General features: G+C 60.3%; 3 protein-coding genes across 9 annotated transcripts in view; 1 reads left to right on the top strand and 2 right to left on the bottom strand.

Annotated features, from left to right (window-relative positions):
- LIMS2 (LIM zinc finger domain containing 2) overlaps window positions 1-17,492 on the top strand; it is a 43,691-nt gene extending 26,199 nt beyond the window's left edge. For 5 of the 7 annotated variants that reach the window (XM_070463978.1, XM_070463975.1, XM_070463977.1 and 2 more), the window contains 7 exons: window positions 1,699-2,090; window positions 13,671-13,820; window positions 14,339-14,489; window positions 15,397-15,489; window positions 16,061-16,109; window positions 16,271-16,346; window positions 16,678-17,492. In XM_070463978.1, coding sequence (XP_070320079.1) covers window positions 1,699-2,090; window positions 13,671-13,820; window positions 14,339-14,489; window positions 15,397-15,489; window positions 16,061-16,109; window positions 16,271-16,346; window positions 16,678-16,825 — 1,059 coding nt within the window. In that variant the 3' untranslated portion in view covers window positions 16,826-17,492. Of the gene's footprint in view, window positions 1-205; window positions 1,267-1,493; window positions 2,091-13,670; window positions 13,821-14,338; window positions 14,490-15,396; window positions 15,490-16,060; window positions 16,110-16,270; window positions 16,347-16,677 lie in introns of those variants that run through there. The other 2 variants (XM_070463979.1, XM_070463973.1) reach the window with 2 other exon arrangements.
- GPR17 (G protein-coupled receptor 17) lies at window positions 207-9,988 on the bottom strand. Its single transcript, XM_020886338.2, has 2 exons — window positions 9,812-9,988; window positions 207-6,123 (listed from the first exon to the last, which is right to left on the bottom strand). The coding sequence occupies exon 2, from the start codon at window positions 6,093-6,095 to the stop codon at window positions 5,076-5,078; it is 1,020 nt and encodes a 339-aa protein (XP_020741997.1). The 5' UTR covers window positions 6,096-6,123; window positions 9,812-9,988; the 3' UTR covers window positions 207-5,075.
- A 559-nt stretch (window positions 17,493-18,051) lies between the features above and the next one.
- Window positions 18,052-21,829, bottom strand: part of MYO7B (myosin VIIB) — a 108,984-nt gene continuing 105,206 nt past the window's right edge. Inside the window, exons 40-47 of the mRNA XM_070463984.1 lie at window positions 21,261-21,374; window positions 20,986-21,073; window positions 20,348-20,454; window positions 19,714-19,899; window positions 19,391-19,507; window positions 19,125-19,208; window positions 18,830-18,949; window positions 18,052-18,422 (exon numbers count right to left, since the gene is read on the bottom strand). Of these exons, the coding sequence (XP_070320085.1) occupies window positions 18,321-18,422; window positions 18,830-18,949; window positions 19,125-19,208; window positions 19,391-19,507; window positions 19,714-19,899; window positions 20,348-20,454; window positions 20,986-21,073; window positions 21,261-21,374 (918 nt within the window). The 3' untranslated portion in view covers window positions 18,052-18,320. The remainder of the gene's footprint in view (window positions 18,423-18,829; window positions 18,950-19,124; window positions 19,209-19,390; window positions 19,508-19,713; window positions 19,900-20,347; window positions 20,455-20,985; window positions 21,074-21,260; window positions 21,375-21,829) is intronic.

Genomic DNA, 21,829 nt, shown 5'->3' with positions numbered 1-21,829 from the left:
GTGGGGACAGAAGCTAGGAGAACAGGTAGGACCAGTTATTTCTTTGGTAATCCAGATGGAAGGGAAAGGCTGAGCTGCCCTCGGTCCCAAGAGCAGACTGTTAAATTTTCAGCGATCCTGCAGGCTGGTTGCTAAATACAGTCATTATTAAAAGTTGAATGATGTATTCATACAATGAGATAAAAGTAGCAGATACTCAAAACTCATCACTTCCTAATTGTTTTATTCCATTTCACTACCTGTTACTGTGTTTGTGTGCTGGAAACGCAGTACTGTGGTGGCTGCTGACATCTCTTCTCAATTCCACGTCAGCGTCATTTTGGTAGCTTCAAATTGACCACGGTGGGAATATTTACACCACAGAAATTGGCAAATGCTGCCAGGCTGCCTCAGGGCACACATGGCAATGCTCAGAGGCTGGCTAGATTGTGAAGCTGAGGGGATTGGCTGACAGACGGCTGGGAGGTGTGTGATCTGCCTGACTGAACAGGAGCTGCTGTTCCCCACGGCGCCTCCTGAGGATTGCTGGGCAGTGGTGGAGGTGGGGTGAAGGGGTGGAGTGGTACAGGGCTCTGTGGATGTGCCTATTATGATTTAAATTCCTGCTGCCCCTGCTGGATAGGGCTCTAGCCAGGTGCAGCTTAATAAGACACTCTTAGGGAACAGGGGAAAACCAGATAAAATCGTCAAGGGAGGAGAAGGCAGAGGTACATGTTGGCCATACTTGGGGCCATTGCAAGGGTCCTCCTTGCCCAGACAGATGGGGACATCATGCAGGACTTGGGGTGCTCTGTTGTACCCCATTCCTGTGCCTCTTCTTCTGGGTCCCTTCCCTAGATCTTTTGTGGCCCCTGGGGGAGTGGACCTCTCACACACGAAACAGGGCCAAGGGACACACAGAATTCAACCTTGATCCCTGGGCTTCCTGGCATTAACATCCACCCCGAGCCCTAAGCCTGCCCCTGGGACCAATAAGGCCAAGATCTTCAGCAAACAGCAGTGGCCCTTTGAGGGGCCAGCCTTGCCGAGTTGCCAGCTTCCTCGAGGTCCCTCACTCTGCACTCTCCCCAAGTCAGACACGGCAATCCCGTCCCGCCCTCAGGCCTTGCGCTGACTGCTCCCGTGTGGAAATCCCTCCTCTGAGGACCCCCATCCCCTTCCATCTTTCCACTCCTTATCACCTCCTCCAGGAAGTCCCCCACCCATGCTTCCTGTGGTGGTATCAGGTATACAAAGCAGGGTATACACAGCAGGTATACAAAGCAGGTATACAAAGCAGGGTATACAAAGCAGGGTATACAAAGCAGGTATACAAAGCAGAGTATACAAAGCAGGTATACAAAGCAGGTATACACAGCAGGTATACAAAGCAGGTATACAAAGCAGGGTATACACAGCAGGTATACAAAGCAGGTATACACAGCAGGTATACAAAGCAGGTATACAAAGCAGGGTATACACAGCAGGTATACAAAGCAGGGTATACAAAGCAGGTATACAAAGCAGGTATACAAAGCAGGGTATACACAGCAGGTATACAAAGCAGGTATACACAGCAGGTATACACAGCAGGTATACAAAGCAGGTATACAAAGTGCTTGTCCAGCCTCCCCGAGGGCAGGTCCTCACCCCACCGACCAGCGCAGCTCAGAGGATAACAGTGCCTTCCTTGCCTTTCTCTGCTGGCCCCATTTGCAGTTCGAAGGTCGGAAGTACTGCGAGCATGACTTCCAGATGCTGTTTGCTCCATGCTGCGGGTCCTGCGGTAAGGCTTCCACGATGCCTGGGAAGCAGGGATGGGAGAGTAGGGAGCCCTGTCTCTCAGAGCAGTGGCCTTCGGACCCCTGTGCTCATCACCTTCCCAAGCTCTGGGGAGGGCGCCCTGGGGCCAGGCAGAGCCAGGTGGGCTCCAGTGTGGAGGAACTCTGGAGGGGGAGGGCACAAGGCCAGCAGGACCTCTCTCCTGCAGGCGAATTCATCATTGGCCGCGTCATCAAGGCCATGAACAACAACTGGCACCCTGGATGCTTCCGCTGTGAGCTGTGCGACGTGGAGCTGGCTGACCTGGGCTTTGTGAAGAATGCAGGCAGGTGAGATGGGCCTCACCACAGGCCCAGGCCTGGTCCAGGAAACTCGGGCTGCCAATGGGGCTGCCACCCCTGCCATCCCTGCGAGGCGGGCAGGAGAACTCTGTCCAGTTTACGGGTGAGGATGGGGGCTGGAGAGTGAGGGGTGAGGAATCGGGGCCACCCCAGGCTCAGGGCTGCTCTTGGGAGCAGGCTGATGGTAGACAGCCAGGAGGCAGGGGGCCAAAGTGGGAGCTGCTGGTGCAATGCGAGGATGAGGAGCTGTGAGTTAGGCTCCTGCCTGCCTGGCCACCCAGGCTGCAGCTGTCCCCCCTGTCCTCAGACCCCACGTGTGCTGCTGGGGGAAAGCACTCAGCTGGGACCCAAGGGTGCTCCAAAATTCAGACCCGGGCTCCCTTAGCAGGCTAAGCTGTCACCTTCCACGAAGACCTGCTCTTTTCTCCTCCCCCTCCCTGCCCCTCACTGTTCCCTCACCCCCACAGCCAGGACCTCCCTTCCCCCTCCCTTGCCCTGACCTCCCCTGCCCTGCACCTGTGCTCCCCTCCCTTGTCACAGCAGGGGCTGTGTCCCTGCATCCAAAGCCCTGCTCACTCCCTGCTCCTCCAGCAGGGCTCACAGCTCTGGACCTCGCTGGTCCATTTCTAATGGCTCAGGCGTGGTGGCCCCCTGGTTCAAAGCACCCTGTCAGCCTTCGCTCCACGGTGACTCCCTGCAGCCCTTCCGAGCACCCAGCCGGTTCCTCCATCTACTCCCCACTGCCCAAGCTGCTCAGGGCTCCCGCAGCCTTCACTGCCACTCCTGCTTCTCTCCCGGGTGCCCAGGAACCCATGTTCTGGTGGTTTCGTGCCTTATGGCTGTGCTGTCCCTCTCCTGGCTCCGTTCCCCTTCCTCCACCCGTCTCTCTATGGCGGGCTCCTTTGGGGCTTTGCATTTGGCCCAAATGGCGGGTCTCTGCTGGGCAATCCAGATGTAGGCCTCCACCCTAGACCTCTCCCTCGGAATACCCCATTGCCCACATGCCATCTCCACAGTGTCTGGCAGGCATCCCAAATGCCACAGAACCCAACCAGCCAACTTTGAGTTTCTCCTCTGCTGGCAGTCAGGCCTCACGGAAGCACACACCTGCCTCGTTAGCAACACCTCAGTTGTCTGTCTGCCCCCGGCTTGCTCCCCTGTCTGGGCGCTGGTCGCCATCTCTGGCTCTCTCGGAGCCCCACTTCCTAACGCTGCTGTAGTGACCTTGTCCGTCTGTCTTCTCCAGCAGAGACGTGTGCTGTTCATCCTGGTGTCTGCAGGGTGCTCCTTGCACTAGGTGCCTGAGTGTTGAGTGCTGATATGAAGGGCCATGGGGGGCAGACAGTGCAGCAGGGGTCCCGAACTGCTCCCTGAGGTCACCTGCCAGGTGTGGGCCTAAGCTGCAGCTCACGCAGGGACTCCTGCTCTAGTGTTTGCTGGAAAAGTCCAGAAAAGGCTGGACTTGTTCAGGAAAATAAAGTATTACTGTGGTGACAGCCAGGTGGGGCACCCTGCGGCCCAGGTCGGCACTCTGAAGCCCACAAGGCAGAACGTCAGAGTCTGTGCGGGGTGGGCCGGCTGTGGGGCCAGCAGAAGCACAGTCCACAGTGCAGCCTGTGCCACCACTTTGCCATTCTTGGGTTGGAAGGAAGAGAAGTTCTGGGGAGGGAGTTGCATTAATCAAAGAGAATAACTTTCAGTTATTAAAGTACAGTTATGTTTATCATCAGTATGCATGCATGCCAAGTTGCTTCAGTTGTATCCAACTCTTTGTGACCTGGACTGTAGCCTACCAGGTTCCTCTGTCCATGGGATTTCCCAGGCAAGAATCCTGGAGCGGGTTGCCATTTCCTTCTCCAGGGGATCTTCCTGACCCAGGAATTGAATGTGGGTCTCCTATGTTGCAGGCAGTCTTCTGCATTGCAAGCAGATTCTTTACCAACTGAGCCACCAGGGAAGCCCTTATGATCAGTATAACCAAGTACATAAAAGAACCCATGAGGGGCATACAGGCCGCCCTCTAAGCAAAACACCTCACAGCTTGGCTAGCCAGGTGAAGGCCTCTTGGGGAGGAGTAGGATCCTGCCCCTGCTGGGTCTGGGTTAGTGGGAGATAGATTCATGGGCCAGGCTGCGTGCCTCCCCCCCACGCAGCAGTGACAAAGCTGGGCTCCCCGTGATGGCCCACCCATGGTCTGTGCTCCCCCAGGACTCAGAAGGGACAGGGCAGCTGCCAAGAAGCACAGGGGATTGTCGGCACATGCAGGTCTGTGTGTGCCAGGAGGGACAGAGAGCTGATGTGTCCCACAAGCCCTGTGTTACTGGACGTCACCTGGAGATCACCCTGAAATGTGCTTACAGTGTTCGGCTCTCATGTACTGCCTGTGTCCCCTAAATGCAGGGGCCTTTGGGAAAGGTGCCACAAAGGGAACTCAAAGCACCTTGCACTTGAGAGGAAATCTTTAGACACCTTCTGACTGTGCACCGAGCCCTGCCCCCACCCGTGCCCGCCTTCTGGCAGGCCGTTCCCCTCTGTCTCCTGTGTTCTCTCTGTCAAGCTTCGCTGCCATGTGTTTCTGTTGTGAGAAGGAGGCCGAGAGCCTCGCAGGGGGCACTTTGGAAAGAAAGACGATCATTGTTCAGGAATGTTCCTCTGGCCTCCTTGCCCATCCCGGGGGGGGGGGGGGGGGGGGGTGCAGGGGGGGTGTCCAAGTCAGTGAGTGTCTAGTGGCTGTGAATGAGCAGGATCAGTCCCGTGCCCGCAGAGAAGTGGCCGTCTGGGCCCTTTGGCGCTGCCTCACCAGGGGCTGCTGACAGCCAAGACGGGACTCGGCACTGGGTGATGAGTTCGGGCCTGGAAGCGGGTGACGGTGACCGGCTGGGGTCTCGGTTCTTTTCCCAGGGGAGGTGGACTCCTCCTCGGTGGGTCTGCGGGGTGGCCCCTGTGGGGTTGGGGCGGGGGCGGGGCCCAGGCTTACAGCTCCGACCGGGCGCTCAGCGAGCTCTCGTTGGTCCTGCCGTCGGCGCTGGGGGGTAACCCTGGGGGCCGCTTGCCGCACAACAGGCTGCGCAGAGCATCGCGGAACTTCTCAGCCACGAAGAAGTACATGACGGGGTCCAGCGCGCCGTTGAGGCTGGTGAGGCAGGAGGTGATGCGGTTGCCGAGCGCCAGCGCACGCTGGGCGGTGCACGAGGTGCGCTGGCCGCGGTAGCGCAGCACGTAGACGGAGCGGTGGACGTGGTACGGCACGAAGCAGACCAGGAAGATGGCCAGCACCGCCGCGATCATGCGCACCGCCTTGTTCTTGAGGCGCCGCTCCACGCGCGGGCCCTGCCGCAGGCTGCGGATGATCAGCAGGTAGCAGGTGACCGTGGTGACGAATGGGAAGGTGAAGGCCACGGCCAGGGACGCCAGGGCGTGCTGGGAAGCCTTTTCCCTGTAGAGCTGCAGGCAGACCACCGTGTGGTTGGTCCGTACGGTCTGCGGGCTCACCAGCAGCGGGGCCATGGCCACAGCCACCACTACCCAGAGGAAGGCGCAGGCCAGGTGGGCGTGGAGCGGCCTGCGGAGCTTGAGGGACTTGACGGGGTGCACGATGGCCAGGAAGCGGTCAGCGCTGATGCAGGTGAGGAAGTAGATGCTGGCATACATGTTGAGGTAGAAGAGGAAGCCCGTGAGCCGGCACGGAATCTCCCCAAAGGGCCAGTGATTCCCTGAGAGGTGGTAGACCAGGCGGGCGGGGAGGGCCAGCACGCAGGACAGGTCGGCCACGGCCAGGTGCATCAGGAACACGTTGGCCGGGGTGCCGGACTTGTGATCCCGGATGAAGAGCCACAGGGCCAGGGCGTTGCCCACAGAAGCGAGGATGAAATCCAGGAGGTAGAAAGAGGCGAAGAGGACGTTTTCCAGGGGTGTCTCTTGGCCGCATTGCTCCACAGGGGCCAGGGAGGAGTTGGCCAGTATACCTGGGGAGGCCTCCTCAAGGCCATTCATGCTTCAGCCAGAGGCAGAGGCACTGAGCCTGGAGGGAACAAGCAGACAGGCCAGCTTCAGAGAGCCTGGGACAGGTGAAGCATCACCCTCTGCAGACATGAGCTCTTGGAAGCCTCTAGTACCTGCTGACCCCAACCCCTGGATAGGCTGTTCCATGCTCGGCATTGCCTCGGGGGCTACAGGGCACCTCCTGTGTCCAGCTGGGGGTGGGCAAGTGTCACAGTCATGTCCAACTCTTTGCTATCCCATAGACTGTAGACAGAGTCCATGGAATTCTCCGGGCAAGAATACTGGAGTGGGTTGCCATGCCCTTCTCTAGGGATTCTTCTCCACCCAGGGATGAAATCCTTTCTGTTTTATATTTTGATTTTTTAAAAAATTTTAAACCTCAAGGCATGTGGGATCTTAGCTCCCTGACCAGGGATCGAACCTGCACCCCCTGCTTTGGAAGGCCGCAAAAAGCAAAACCCAAACCAGGGCCCAGGGTGCCAAACTACTAGTGGGGTCGGCTCCCCACCGTGCAGCTGTGTCCCTGTAGAGCATGGGGAAGTCTGGGCCCTGGGGTCCCTGAAGGCCACCTCTCAGGCCTGGGGGATGGAGTCAGCATCATAGGGAGAGAGAGCATGGTGACCTGTCTGTCTGTCTGAGGCCCTGGTGGGTGTGGGGGCTGAGGGAGGGGCCTGCATCTTCTGTCCCTCCCCGCTGTGTGCTGTCTGACCGGTGGGGTGCATGAGTTCCCTGAGCCTTGCTTCTCATGGGTGGGGCACCTAGTCCTGAGAGCCCGGTGTGGGGGGCTCGGCGGACTCCTCCTCAGCATCAGGTGAACCCTGCTCAGCCTCCCTGACCCGCTTGTCCACTAGGTTCCCCGGTGCTCCCAGCACCAGCCACAGGAGGGCCTCACAAGGAATGCAGTGTCCTGTTCTGTCTACAGCACCCAAAGGCCGTCCGGGCCAGCATCCCAAGGTCTTGAGCTTTTCGAGCTCAGCCACCAGCCCTGCTTCGGGCGTGTTAGTGGGCGGAGACTTGTGTCTTAGAAAACCTGTGGGCCCAGGCCTGCAGTGGGTGTTTTACTACCTGGAGTAGTTTAACTAGAGCTTCCCTGGTGGCTCAGACAGTAAAAGCATCTGCTTGCAATGTGGGAGACCCTGGTTCGATCCCTGGGTGGGGAAGATCCCCTGGAGAAGGAAATGGCAAACCACTCCAGCATTCTTGCCTGGAAAATTCCATGGATGGAGGAACCTCATAGGCTACAGTCCATGGGGTCACTTTAACTATCAGGAGGCAGATTCTTTTCCAGGAGAGGAAGAGCCATATGTCCCAGAGGTGGGGAGACTGGCCAGGGTGTTCTGGACAAGATCTGCAGCCCCAGAGAGGCCAGGACCCAGGGAGGTGGCCTGTCTCTGCCCAGCCTTGCCCGCCTGGTTTACCCTCAGCATAAACCAGGGGCCATGGCTCAGAGCCCTGCTGGCCTCAGAAACAAACTGTTTCTGTCTGGTGACCCCAGTTCTGAGTGGGTCACTGGTGGTCCCTCCCCAACAGACAGAGTGACAGATTTCCCATTTTGATTTTGGTTGACTCAGGAGATTCACAAAGGAGAGGAAAGGTCCGAATGCCCCGCCTCCCCCAGGCCTTGGACGGATGTGGGCAGGAGAAGGCAGACCCCACGCGGCCCGCAGCCCATGGAGGGCTGGGGAGGCAGCTTCCAGTCTCTTCTCCTGGCCTGGGGTTTCAGCGTAGGGCACTTCTGCCTACAGTGCAGCTTCAGGAGCTCCCCTGGATCCCACCTCCCAGCAGCCCCACTCGCCACCTGTGGGCTGCAGAGGGGGCAGGAGAGGGCGCTCACAGGGGCAGTGGGAATGGAGCGGGGAGCAGCAGTTGCATACACGAGCCACGGAGGACCTGGGGCAGAAGACCTTCTGCTGTCCTTGGGTCCTCTCCTTTTAGTGACCAAGGTAACAGTCCTGGCGGGGAGTGACAGGTGCTCCAGGAGCACGGGGACGTTAGCACTGCCGGCCCCTGAGTGTGAGGCTGGGCGCCATCCCCAGGTGTGGGTTCCTACCGTAGACGGAGCAGGGCAAGCAGTTCAGACTTGGGCAGCTAGGAGGGCAGGAGGGCAGTGTGGGGGTGAGGAGCTGTCAGGCCAGGCAGCAGCTTGACCCTCTGCTTCATGCCTCATCAGCCACCACTGGGGTCCCTGGGCACCCCCAGACACCCCTGCTGCCCCACAGGTGGCTAAGCAGGAGGAAGTCAGGGGCAGTGAGCATCTGGCCAGTCATTCTCAAGCCAGCGGAGGCTCTCGCCTGATCACGCCACCTTTTGATTATTGAAGGGATCCAGAGATGTCCCCCTGCCCAAATCTCTCCTGGACCCAGAGTGGTTCAGGTTCCCTAAAATTCTAATACAGAGATTATTTCTTGTTGCTCCCAAGTGTGTGTGACCTGAGGCAGTGGGGGCTGTGGGGGAGGTCTGGAGGCCAAGTAAGGGAGGGGTCTTGATGGGGCTGGGGAGGGGCTGAGCTGGGTACCCTCCACTCTGAGCTACCCTGACGCCCAGACTCTGCCCACCCCACTGGTGGTACAGTCATCACCCAGCCCCTCTATGAGGTCTGCTCACAGGTACTGACCATCTTCTCTGCCCAGCGTGAGGCAGGCCTGTCTGGGCACTGCCCATGAGTCCTCAGGGGCAGATGTCCGCTGCCTCATTTTACAGATGAGGACATGGAGGTTCAACATCAGCTAACTTGTCCAGGATCATTTGGCCAGGGCAATAGCCCAGGAGTAGGAAGCCAGATCCGGAAGACCCAGCAGTGACAGCCAACACCTCCGCCTGCTTTTCCTCCAGGGGCTAATGGGTCCCTGCTTCCAAGGCTTGTGTGGTGCGGTCTCCCAGGCTCAGCGCCTCTCCCGGGGGCCTGGCCCCAGGAACAGCGACACAATTTGCACCACCCTTTGTTCAAGAAGCAAGACTTTCCAAATGGTGGCAGTAGAGCAGTGGACTGAGCGTGGCGCCCGACGTGTGCACAGGGGGCACCCTGTGGGCTGCCTGGCACCCGCTTTCTGCTCCTTCCCAGGGCCTTCTGAACCCCACCACTAAAGGCCGCATGCACCATGCTCTCTCTGGGTGCAGACTTGATTTCAGAATGCTTTCAGGCTGTGTCAGGCTTGTTGCGGTTTCTCCACCCTGCCCCTGCATTACAAGTTTTGATGCTGGTTTTGCAGTGGGTCTGGGGGGGCTCCTGCTCCTCTCCACGTGTCCCTAGAAATGCCTGCTCTCACGGTCTCTCGACGTCTCACTGTGCTCAGGGCAGGGCGGCTGGGGGGCATGGGGGCCCCGACCATGGAGCAGGTGCAGGGCTCGGCCTCTGGAGGGGACGTGGGTGGGTGTGCAGTGGGAGGAGGCTGAGGTGGAAGGCGGTCTCTTGGTGTCCGGCACCTGTCCCTCCTGCCTCCTCGTTGGGCCCCTCCAGGTGCCCTGGCTAGAGGAGAAGAGTGCGGGGGCTGTCGCTGCAGCCATGGGGCCACAGCCTGGGCACCCACTCTTCCTTTAAAAGCCCCCACAGTGAGACAGGAGCACCGCCCACTGGCTGCTCTAATTCAGACCAGGGAGGCCTCGATAAATAGGTTGAAGCGAGATGGCCGAGATTACCCTGTTCTGCCTCTGCTGGGCCCACGCTGGCTGCCCGCGCCCCCGACCCCACTCCCCAGCCCTGCCCTTACCTCTCACAGCGGGCCTGGGGCAGCAGGTGGGCTGCGGCCTGTGGGTGGGTGGTGGCTCCGTGTGGCTGTGGTAGAGGCCGGCTGGCTATTTAAGGAGAGGCAGGGAGGCTGCACCCCCTTGGGCCCTGAAAGGCTGCTTCATTCCTGAGGGGTCCCCTGTGTGGCGGGCCACTCCTCTGGCTGCCCCTGCTGCCGCTGGGCTGTGAATATTCCAGTGTGTCCCAGCTCCCCCACCCCCGCCTCGGCCCCCAGCTGGGTCGCCGAGCGTCACAGAGGCCGAGTGTGTGACTATCTACGAAGCCGTGGAGTGGGCGCCGGCTGGGTGGGGGTCTTGGCTGGGACCGACAGACAACAGGATGTTTCAGAACAGGGTAATTTCCTACCACGGGGAGGGGGCCAGGGAGGGGCTGGTTGCCATGACAACGGGCCTGGGCGCCCAAGCCTGCACTGGCCATCAGCAGAGCAGGGGGTCTTGTGAATGGGGAAGGGTGGGAGACCGAGGAGTCTTGTTTGGTCAAATGAGAGGGGATTCTTTCAGGATACTAGCTGTAGGGTCCTTGTGTCCTGCCCTGTATAATGAGGCCCCCTTTGGGTGTGTGGAATAAATCATGGCCTTTATCTCCAGCAGGGCCCAGCTGCAGGCTGCCTCATAATGGGGCGCTGTCTGTGCCTGTGGGGACCCGGAGGCCTGGCCCTCGTCTGTGTGGGCTCCTCCTCTGGACAGGAGGCCTGGGAAGAGGGCCACTGCTGCCTGCCCCCTCCTGCTCCTCCAAGGCTCCTCCTGGGAGTCTGGCGGGTGGCTGTTTGGATGTCGACAGTGGCTACTCCAGCAAAGTTGTTTCTCTCTGTCTTTCCCAAAATGATACACCCAGTAGCACAGGGCACCAGACCACTATTTCTAGTTTCAAAAGACTTTACAACTTTTTGGTTAAGATGCTTAAAGATATACATGCTATCACTGGGAGGGGCCTCCCACAAATACTCTCTGAAGTGGTTCTTTCACACAGTCCTGTGCACTTGGGATTACTGCCCATTTTACAGATGAGGAAACTGAGGCTCAGAGAGGTGACCTGACTGGCCAGCCACAAACCAGTGAGCCAGGATTTGGACTCAAGCATGTGTGACTCTAAAACTTAGGCTGCATGTATGTGCTTCGTCTTGTTCTCTTGTGCTGCACCTCAATGGTAGAATTCCTAGGTTCCATCTTCATTCTACCTTGGAAAAATTCTGCAGGTTGTCCTTAGATCTGGTGCTGGGATCAGGTCTGTTGAAAAGATATTTCTCATCTGGGGATCCTCTGAGAGAGCAGGGTTCCTCAGTTCTGTCTTGACCCGGAGCTGGTGGGGTGTGAGGCTCCCTCCCCACTGTGGCCCAAGGTAGCTGTCTGGGAGAACTGGCTCATGGTGGCTTGAAACATGGGAATCTGGCTGGCTTCCCTGAGTGCAGATGTCTGTTGCTGGATGATTGATGACCGTGGTTTTAAGGGCACTGAGTGTTGCAACCAGATTTTGAGGAGTTGTGCTCTTTTCGGTAAACTTTGAGGCGAAAATCTTTCCACATGGGTTGAATGTTGTCCTGCTGCTGAGAGGAGTCATCAAAATTGGAGTGGAGCTGTGGGGAATAAACACTCTCTGAGACAGAGACATAGCAGGTGGCAGGTGTGGCGTGGGGAGGCTGTGCCATGGCAGGAGACCTGGGATGGGGCTGGGCACAGGGTGTCTTAGGGAGAGTGGGGTGGGGAGAGCCCACCAGGCTTCAGGGACCTTGCGGGGGAGGGGGGCAGAGCCTTGCCCAGGAGATGGAGACTAGAGCCCAGGCCACAACTGTGGGCCCTGGGCAGGTAGAGGGAGCCAGGCGTCCCGGGCCAGGAGACGGCCTTCCAGTCTCAGTGGCCGTCAGGTCTTGGGGAGATGACACCTGCTGCCCTCCCCTTCCTGTTGTTCACAGTTGTTCATGTACTCACGCATCAGAAGATGCATCCGGAGCCTCTGCCTTGTGCGGGGCACCCAGGCTTCAGAGGAGCACAGCTGGGAGCCTGTTCACAGCTTAGCAGGCGGCTGCTGGGCACTCCTTTGGGCCCTTGTCCTTCAGCCCTGGGGAGATAAGACACACTCGGGGCAAGCACAGGGCAGTCCAGACCCACAATGCAGTGGCCAATGCTACGGTCAAGGGCAGGGAGTTCGCTGCCCTGGCATCTAGGATCTGCGTGGTGGAGGTGTGGGGTGTCGGGGTGGGAGCGGCGTGGTCCTGAGTCTGAGAGTTAATCTTTTAAGAAGACTCCCTGTGTGTGCTTAGATGCTCAGTTGTGTCAGACTCTTTGTGACCCCATGGACTGTAGCCTGCCAGGCTCCTCTGTCCATGGGATTTCCCAGACAAGAATACTGGAGTGGGTTGCCATTTCCTCCTCCAGGGGATCTTCCCAACCCAGGGATCGAACCCAGTCTCTGCATCTCCTGCATTGGCAGGCAGATTCTTTACTTGATCTGCCTCTGAAAGAGGCCAACACTGGTATCAGGTGGGCAGGAGGCTGGTGGGAGGGGTTGGGGGCCTGGAAGAGGGAGGGCAGGAAGGCCCAGATGCCGACAGCACTGGCAGATCAGGTGGCAGGTGGGGGATGGGAGCAGGGCACTGGGGCCTTTGTATTAATGCATCTTTGCCCGGGACACTGAATCTAAATTCCTGCCGCCTGTGAGGCCCAAGGAAACAGAAACCATGTTGATTTCTCTCAGTAGAGACCGCAGCTGTTGCCCAGAGGAGAAAGTACCATCAGAAATTACTCCGAGGTCTTTACAAAAAAGGCTCTGTAATGACAGTTCCTAGGTCTGGGGGGCTACATCTAGCACAACCGTGCTTGTCTTTGGAGACAGAGCAAGCCTGTAGCCGTCCGGGTTCCTCTTTGTTGGGAGGACCCCTGAGGAAGCAGGTTCTGAGTGCCCGACGGGCCTGGCACTCCTTGGCTCCTCGACTGGGCACAGTGGGCTGGTAACACACTGTACAGTTACTCCTATGTGTTGAAAGATATTTGAAAAATAAAGCGAATTTTTGAGCTGTTCTTGTCCACGTGATGTCCTAGGCTCAGAAAAAGCATAAGGAAGAAAAACAGCATGTTTGCCTTGCGTCCAAAGACACCAGCACCAACTTGCTGCCGCGCTTCCTTCTGCTCTTTGTCCTGTGCTCCTCTTAGGGGGCTCACCTGTGGCCTTCCCAGCAGCAGGATGGTTGGCTGGCTTTTCCGGGACACTGGGCTGAACCCCCAAGGCTTCCCGGCATTTGTTCAGGCTGTAGGGGTGAGGGTGTTGTTGTTGTTCAGTCGCTCAGTCGTGTCCGACTCTTTGCGACCCCATGGACTGCAGCACGCCAGGCCTCCCTGTCCTTCACCAACTCCCAGAGCTTGCTCAAACTCATGTCCATCGAGTCAGTGATGCCATCCAACCATCTCATCCTCTGTTGTCCCCTTCTCCTGCCTTCAATCTTTCCCAGCATCAGGGTCTTTTCTAATGAGTCAGCTTTTCGCATCAGGTGGCCAAAGTATTGCAGCTTCAGCTTCAGCATCAGCATCAGCCCTTCCAATGTATTGATTTCCTTTAGGATTGACTGGTTTGATCTCCTTGCTGTCCAAGGGACTCTCAAGAGTCTTCTCCCCAGCACCACAGTTTGAAAGCATCAATTCTTTGGTGCTCAGCCTTCTTTATGGTCCAGCTCTCACATCCATACATGACTACTGGAAAAACCATAGCTTTGACTAGACGGACCTTTGTCTTCGGTGTTCGGGGATGTCTTCTCCAGGGAGGTGGCCCAGCTGCCTGGGGGCGCTGCGGAGGGGAGGCTGTGTTCCTCACACCTGCCTCACTCCCCACAGACACCTGTGCCGACCCTGTCACAACCGCGAGAAGGCCAAGGGCCTGGGCAAGTACATCTGTCAGCGCTGCCACCTGGTCATCGACGAGCAGCCCCTCATGTTCAAGAATGACGCCTACCACCCTGACCACTTCAGCTGCACCCACTGCGGGTAGGGGGAGAGCTGGGTGGAGGTGGGACAGCCCCCCAGGGCAGTGATGGGGCTGGAGAGAAGGACCAGGTGGGCAGAGGGGCAACGGGAGAGTGGGGTGCAGGGGCAGGCAGGATGGGGGCCCGAGGGCAACCATGCAGGAGACTCCTCTCTTTGGGGCTCCGTTCAGGGAGGACTGGAGACTCAGAGGTGCACGAGGGATGAGAGAGGGAGAGGCTGCAGGGCCCCCCCTCGGGTGTGTCCCAGATGCCCAGTCTGATCTAGGGGCGGAGGGGCCGGGAACAGATCTGTGCCAAACAGAGGCCTCCTTCTGCGAGGGCAGAGCGGGAATCCCGTGCCCTGGGGCCTGTCTGGGGCACAGGAAGTCTCCAAAGAGAGCAGAGATGAAAGCAATGCCTGCCTGAGGGGCTCTGCAGGGGCAGAACTGGGGTGAGGGGCTGTTCAGAAGCTGCTGCCTTGGGTCTGCAGGGGCGGGAGCTGGGCAGTGCCGTCACTGGGGGCCCTGCGCTGTCTTCTAGGAAGGAGCTGACCGCAGAGGCCCGGGAGCTGAAGGGCGAGCTCTACTGCCTGCCCTGCCACGACAAGATGGGGGTCCCCATCTGCGGGGCCTGCCGCCGGCCCATCGAGGGCCGGGTGGTCAATGCCATGGGCAAGCAGTGGCACGTGGAGGTGAGCGAGGCCGGTGTGGACAGCAGACTTGGGGGGGGAGGCCAGCTCATGTTCACAGCCAAAGTCTGGCCCTGCTGCAACCCCTCCACACTCCCTCCCAGAACCGACCTTCCTCTTGGGTGCTGCCCTTCCTGGCCCCTGGCCAGGGGAGGGTCAGTCCATGGGACCCAGAGACCTGAGGGCACAGAGCAGGGCCAAGCAGGCACACCACCCCCGAGGCGTCCTTTCCTTCCTGGCCTTCTAGAGGATGCCAAAGTCCTGAGACACCCCCACCCTTCCTCCCTTTCCTGGCCTTCTAGAAGATTCCAAGGTCATGAGAACACCTTGGGGACATTGGTCTGGGGCGCCCTGTGGGATTGTGTCTGATGGAAGTGGCTGTGTATACAGCTGTGCAAACTGTGAGCTCAGCCCACCTGCGGGCAAGATGGTCCGGCGTGCCCCACTGGGTCTCCAGGCCTCCGCTGGGGGCTCCGGCACTCACAGTCACTACCTGGAAGAGAGGCATGCAAGCCTGCGTCCCACAGGCTCTGCCTTGGGTGGCCCCTCCGTGAGGGTCCTGATGTGGCCCCTGGCCCCCAGCTCCCCATGGGAAGGTGAGTCATCACACCCAGAAGCCTCCCGAATGGGAAGATGCATCTGGTGACTCTGGGCTTGTGGAGACAGAGGAGTCCGAGGGAGTGCAGCCCTCTGTGATGCAGGCGCCTCGCCGGCACCTGACCCCTTGGGCTGCAGGTGCCTAGCAGCGAGGAGTGAGGTCTGTTAAGCAGGGGCAACTCACGGAGGTGTTGGCCCCACGGCCTTCCTGTGGGTCCTGCGAGCCCCCGACCCCATCAGCCTCTGGGCTGTCTCCTGGGGACGTGGCTGCTGCCCCGACTCTGCCATTGCCGCCCCTCGCCCCCCTCCCCAGCACTTCGTCTGCGCCAAGTGTGAGAAGCCGTTCCTGGGGCACCGGCACTATGAGAAGAAGGGCCTGGCCTACTGTGAGACCCACTACAACCAGGTGCGGGCTGAGGCAAGGCAGCGGGTGCCAGGCAGGGCGGGCTGGCCGGAGAGGGTATGGGGCAGCCTCCTCCTCAGGAGTCCCACGGTGGGTGCTGAGTGGGGGCTGCGCCCCAGGCCTGTGAGCTGAGTGTCTCGGGACCTGGGCAGCCCCTGTGACCTTAGTGTCCCCATTTGGGAAATGTGCCCCGTGGCCAGGCCTGTCGCAGGGACTGAGATGGCATGTGAAGTCCTGGGCTCTCGGGGTGACATGTGCCGCAGCCCCCCTCCCTCCTACCAGGCCCAGCAAAACTGCCCAGAGAATGGGCTTCCCGCCCTGACCACACTCCCCAGGATACCAGGGCAGCAGAGGGGCCTTAGAGGGGGCAGCATCACCACTTCCATCTTGGGGGGCGATGATTCTGATAAGCGCTCAGGCCCCAGCCTGTGCCCTAGTCCAGGAGGCCTTGGAGGCCTGAGAGGCCCGGGTAGATGTCAGGAACTGCCCTTTGGGGCGGGGTGGGGCGATCCCCCTGGCCAGGGCCGGAGGCATGAATGCCCGCAGCGTGTGTAACCCCCTGCTCTGTCCACAGCTCTTTGGGGATGTCTGCTACACTTGCAGCCACGTGATCGAGGGCGATGGTGAGGCCCCGTCCCTGTGCCCACTTCCTGCCCCAGCCTCTGTCCGCTGCGCGCTCTGGGCTTGTGGGTCCTGCAGCCGTGTGCCCGGCTGGCCACCCCTGTGCCCAGGGGGCCCTGTGGCTGACCTGTGGGGTCACTGAGCCTGCGTCTGCCCCTCACAGTGGTGTCAGCCCTCAACAAGGCCTGGTGTGTGCACTGCTTCTCCTGTTCCACCTGTAACAGCCGGCTCACCCTGAAGTAAGTGGTGCACCCACCCCTCACCGCAGCCCCCCCTGCCCCTGGGCAGGAGAGGAGCCGCAGTGGGTGGAGACCCACACAGTGTCCGCCTCCTTCCCTTCCCACTCCTGGAGCCTGTTGGGGACTCCTGTTGAAGTTGGCTGTCTCTAGGCAGAAAGGGAGGCCTGGAGGCCTCCTACCTCCCATCTCCTACCTCCAGAGGTCTACCTTGACCTCTGGCCACAAAGTCACGTCCAGGGCGGGCGACAGGCTGCTGTGTGGGAGGTGGTGTGCTCCAGGCTGGGGCCCAGAGGAGACCCCATCCCTCCCGACCGCTGCCCGTCCTCCCCAGGAACAAGTTTGTGGAGTTCGACATGAAGCCCGTGTGTAAGCGGTGCTACGAGAAGTTCCCGCTGGAGCTGAAGAAACGGCTGAAGAAGCTGTCGGAGCTGGCTGCCCGCAGGGCGCAGCCCAAGTCCTCGGGCCTCCCCACTGCCTGAGAGGCCTGCCCCTGGGGCCGCTTCCTGCACATCGCTCTTCTGCTGCCCGAGGCTTCACTCCCTGCTTCGGCTCCCTGAACCTGCCGCATCTCGCTCCTGTCTTTCTGCTCAGCATCCCTCCTCCTCCCCTCCACCTTCGAGCATCCTCCTCTCCCTCCTTCCACGAGGCCTTGGGGCAGGGGCCTGGGTGTGGTGAGCCTATGACAGGTCCACAGCCACAGTTTTGGCCCAACGTCCTCCAGGGCCAGGAACAGATAGGGGCCGGTGTCACCTGACTCAGCCTGCCCTAACCTGTCCCATCCCTGCAGAGGCCTCATGGCAGCTTGGCCAGCCTCTGCCCCACATGGCACAGATGGAGCCCCCAGCCAGGCAGCCGCCCTGGGCCCTACGCCACGTGGGTGGGGGGCCTCTGGTAAACCGTCCTTCTCTCCCCCACCACGTGCTCACTCAGTCAAGGAGGATCCCAGTACCCAGACCAGGCCGGCATGCCTTGCACTTCACCCTACACAGCAGCTGAAGGGGCCCTGCGCACCCCGCCTCTGGAGCGCATGCTGATTCCCTGGGTGCAGTCTGGAGCCAGGAGGTAGTGGGCTCCAGTGGTTGGCTCATTCCTGCCCTCCAAGAAAGACATTACACTCACACAACGAATGAAGGCTTCTTTACACCACCCCAGGGCCTGTGTAGTTTGTGGCATCAGGGTGGATGTGCTGCTGCAGTGTGAGAAAGACAAAGACCAGACTGGACAGGCATCCCAGGGCCAGGCTGCAACAGGGCCTGGAGAAAAGGTCAGCAGAGACCCTCAGTCCTTGAGGGCTGGCCCCGTGGGTGGAGTCGGGGGACAGGCCGGCTGGGGGTCCAGGGTGAGCCCAGGCCCCAAGGCCCTGCGTGCTGATCCTCCTCTGTGTGGGGAGAGGGGCCCACAGCTCCTCCAGCAGAACCCCCCGGCAGCCTCCCGTGCCCAGTGTCCTGATGGGGAAGGAGGAAAGCTGTGCCAAGGGGCCCATAGCGAGTCCCTTCCCAGTCTGAGAAGCAGGAAGGGAAGGAGGTGGAAAGAAAGCTGAGACACGACGGAAGTCATTCTCTGAGGATGAAGCTGTCCTCCCTGTCCCTGGGGGATCATAGTGCTTTTTGCTTTTTACAGAAGGAACTTTTCCTGGCCAGCACCTCCTGGATCTCCGGCCCATCTAACCCGCAACCCTCTTCTCTCACTGACACACACTCCCCAGTGCTCCATGAACTTTTATTGAACATTTCTAGGGGGTCCTCTCATCATGCACCCATCAGCTGTGAGGCCTACCACTCCCGGTGCTACCCTGGGCACCTGCCTTTGCCCCTTATAGTCAGCACCCAGGGGAGAGACCCACTGGGGTGCCAGAGGGTGGGAGGGGGCATTCTGGGGAGAGGGCAGGCCTCGGGCCCAGAGGAGGGCCCTGGGTGAGCCCCACAGGGACCTCTGACTGTGGAGGGCGGCTGAGTGGGCCAGAGGACCCTGCTGCTACAGGTGGCCTGAGACTGAGCTGCGGGGGCCCCGCTGCCGGTTCACTGTGCTTATCAGCTGCTGCACGTACGAGGTCAGCAGGTCATCCATCTTGTAGCCCTGCATTAGGGGAAGGTGGGGTACAGTTAGGCAGGGCGTGGACCAGGGCTTGGGGGGCCCAGCTTCTGCCTCAGTGACACCCCAGGCAGACGTGGTGACGAGAGAAGCAGGACTGTGCCTGGGCCCCGAGTCCTCATCCCTCCTAGGACCACAGAGCCCCCTGCCAGGCCTCGATGCCCCCGAGTGACACGCCCCGCCCTCCCTGCACTGCACCTCCATCGAGTGCACCAGCCCAGCCTGGCCTGTCCGTGCCAGGCGTGGGAGCTGGGCTCTCCCATGAGCAATGCACTCGGTGGCATCAGGGGGTCAGGGGTAGGAGACCTAGTGTCCAGAGCCTCTGGGTGCTTCACATCTGGGCTGGGAAAAGGGCCTGGGGCCCCCGGAAGGCCCCCAGGCCTGGAGCTCACCAGAGAGGTCTCACACAGCAGGCGGCTGCCCCGGCCCAGGCCCCCCAGCACCATGTGGAAGTAGGTACTGCCGCTGCTCCAGCTGGCGATCTTGGTGAAGGGGTAGGTGGTGAGCAGGTCCTGGGGCCATAGCAGGTGGGCGGGTCAGAGCCAGCCAAAGCCCAGGAGGCTTGAGGGGCCCCGGGTCTGAACTGCTGCCCAGGATCCTTCAGAGCCCAGGGCTGATGTATAGGAGGACGGGAGCCCAGCCTCCCTGCACGGGGGCCTCCCTGGCCCTGCCAGGGCCCTCTGCTACCTTGGTCTTGGGGTGGATGAGCAGGACCCCGTGCCGGTTGATGGCAATGAGGATGATGTCCGGGTGGGAGGGCTCCGAAGTTTGCTGGGGAGGGAGGGCGTCACAGAGATCACAGCCCCTCCTTGAGACACACGCACACATACATGCCCTCCCAGACCTGGCGGTGGCCCTGCCTGTAACCTGTCTGCAGGAGAAGCTCAGGCTGCCTGGGCCAGAGCTGTGTGGGGCCTGATTGGCCAGGACAGCGGGTCTGGGGTGCAACCTACCTTCACCTCGAAGAAGGCAGACCCGAAGGTGGGCCACCGGCAGATCCACTTCAAGAAGGCCACCTTGGCCTCCTCTACCGTCTTGTCCTTTTGCTTGTTGCAGGCCAGGAGGATGTTCTAGGGAAAGCCAGGGCCAGTGAGGTCTCAGTGGAGACCACAGCCTGGCTGGGCGACCACATGAGGCCCTGAGGCTCCGGCCAGAACAACGGCTGCTGCCTGAGGCCGTGGGTGGCAGACCCAGTCCACCCTCCCGCAGTCACATGTGGGCAGGACCCCTACAGGGGCAGCAGGCAAGGGCCCCCTCTCCAGACCCCAACAAGGACCTTCTTCCATTCCTCCGAGGACATTAGGCGCGTGAGGTTCTCGGGCACAAGTTCCCGCAGGATCTTGGGGATGCTGGCTAGCTGGGACCGGTCATCACCAAACCTGGCCTTGTAGATGAGGCCAGCCAAGTGGATGGCATCCTCCCTTGAACACTTGTGGAACCCACGCAGGTACTTGGGCAGCTCCTGGGTGAAGGAAAAACTGGACTTTAGGCTCCTGCCACCCCCAGCTTTGCGCTCAGGTGGTAGCCCAGTAGAATCTAGGGAACTGAGCCTGCAGAGAGATAAGGTCCTCAGGGTTAGGTTTCCAGCAGAGGGAAGGTGACTGAGGGCGGGCAGGGCTCCCCAGCACTTCGCTGCAGAGCCGGGCCTGCTCTACCCCTTGAGGGCAAGGCCTAGCACTTCACGGGCTCGGGACCCTCTGGGCCCTCCCCTCCCTGGCAGGCGTGTTGCAGGTGAGGGTACAGCTACTGTCTGCAGGTGCCACTGTCCCAAGGCACTGCTCTCCTGGCTCCAGAACTCTGACCGACCACGAGGCCCTGGGCGGAAGGTGGGTGGCCCTGGGCAAAGAGGCCATGCCCCACTCTGAGGGCAGGTGTGGCTCCAACACCCAGCAGGAGGGGCAGCCGGGTACCTGGTGGTAATGAAGGATGGTGTCTGCCTTCACGTCTTTCCCAGGGGCCACGTTGAGCCACAGTTTCCGCATGAAATACACCTGATAGGGGATTGTCACAGGGGCCCCTGGGCAGGGGCAGCAGTGAGCACAGAGCCTGTCCCTGGCTAGGCAGGCTCTGAGGCCTTACACCCAATCCTGTGCCCTGCCACTTGGCCCTCCCACATTGCTGCTGTGTCTGCTACCATGACCTCCCCTTTGGAAAGCCTCCATGCCTCTTTCTCCCTGGCCCCCAGCCCTTCCTCAGCCTTCAAGATGAATAGGCACTCCTGGATCTCCCTGTGGGGTCAGACTCCCTTCTGCCCCTGTGCACCCTTCATCACCCCAGAGTCTGGCCATGTGTTCCAGGCCTGCCCCACGCCCAGCCCCTGCCCGAGCTGGTAGAGTTCTTAGGGCAGGGCCTCACTGCCTGGCCCCAGGCCTGGTCATACCCATGAGCCAGGGGACCTGAGGAGAATGAAGGAATGAATGGGCATGAGCGAAGGTCCGGGGGAGCTGTCCGACCCTGGCCCAGGAGGCAGACAAGTCCTGCTCCACCTCAGATCCCAGCAACACCCTCCTTTGTGGCCCCAGCCTGGCTCCCAGAGCCTTCTGCTCACCTTCCTTCTGGGGCTTGTTCTTCTTTACCCAGTTGGACACGTGCCACAAGGAGTCAAAGAAGAAGTCTCCCTCCTTCTGGCTGATGACCTGGGGCAGGTGGAGAGGAGGGGACAGGCAGGCAGGTGTGCAGGAGGCCAGGTGTCACACCGGGGCTCTGTGACCCCTCTCGCCTGTGTGCCTGTGTACCCCGGCAGGGGCTGGCCCAGTGCAGGTGGGAGACCCCCACCTGCTTTAACTGCCTTCCCTCCCGCCCCTTGGCCTGTGGGCCACACACCTTGTCTGCGATCTTGATGAAGAGGCTGCAGCCCTCCCAGGAGGCAAGCTGCAGCCGGGCGGTGATGCTGTCACAGGCGTCCCGCACCCGGGTGTTGGCACCCACCTCCAGCATCTGGGCAGAGGGGCAGCCTGTGACCACCTCAGGACTTGGCTCAGCTCTGGATAAGCCTCTGAACCCTGCTGGCTAAGGCTGGGCGTGCCCTGTCCTGAGAAGAGTGAGACTACCCCTCTAGAAACCTGGCCAGATGTGTGCACTGTTTTGTCACAGGGCTCACTGTCTTGGGGTACCCAAGAGGCCTGGCTTTTTCAACTTGCTCTGAGAGTGTGCAGCCCGACTAGGAACTTCCCATCATGGGCTCTGCCATCTCCAGGCCGCAGTCCACTTGGGGAGGGCTGTGAGGTCACCACCCCCCACTTCCCCTCCCTCCACTGCTGCCATTTAGCCAAGGGTCTCCCGCTGGAGGCAGGGATGGCAACCCACTCCAGCACTCTTGCCTGGAGAATCCTTTGGACAGAGGAGCCTGGTAGGCTACAGTCCATGGGGTGCAGAGTCAGACATGACTGAAG

This window comes from Odocoileus virginianus, unplaced genomic scaffold (genome assembly GCF_023699985.2).
Source record: "Odocoileus virginianus isolate 20LAN1187 ecotype Illinois unplaced genomic scaffold, Ovbor_1.2 Unplaced_Contig_10, whole genome shotgun sequence".
Lineage (NCBI taxonomy): Eukaryota > Metazoa > Chordata > Mammalia > Artiodactyla > Cervidae > Odocoileus > Odocoileus virginianus.
This window is presented reverse-complemented; position numbering and strand designations above follow the sequence as displayed.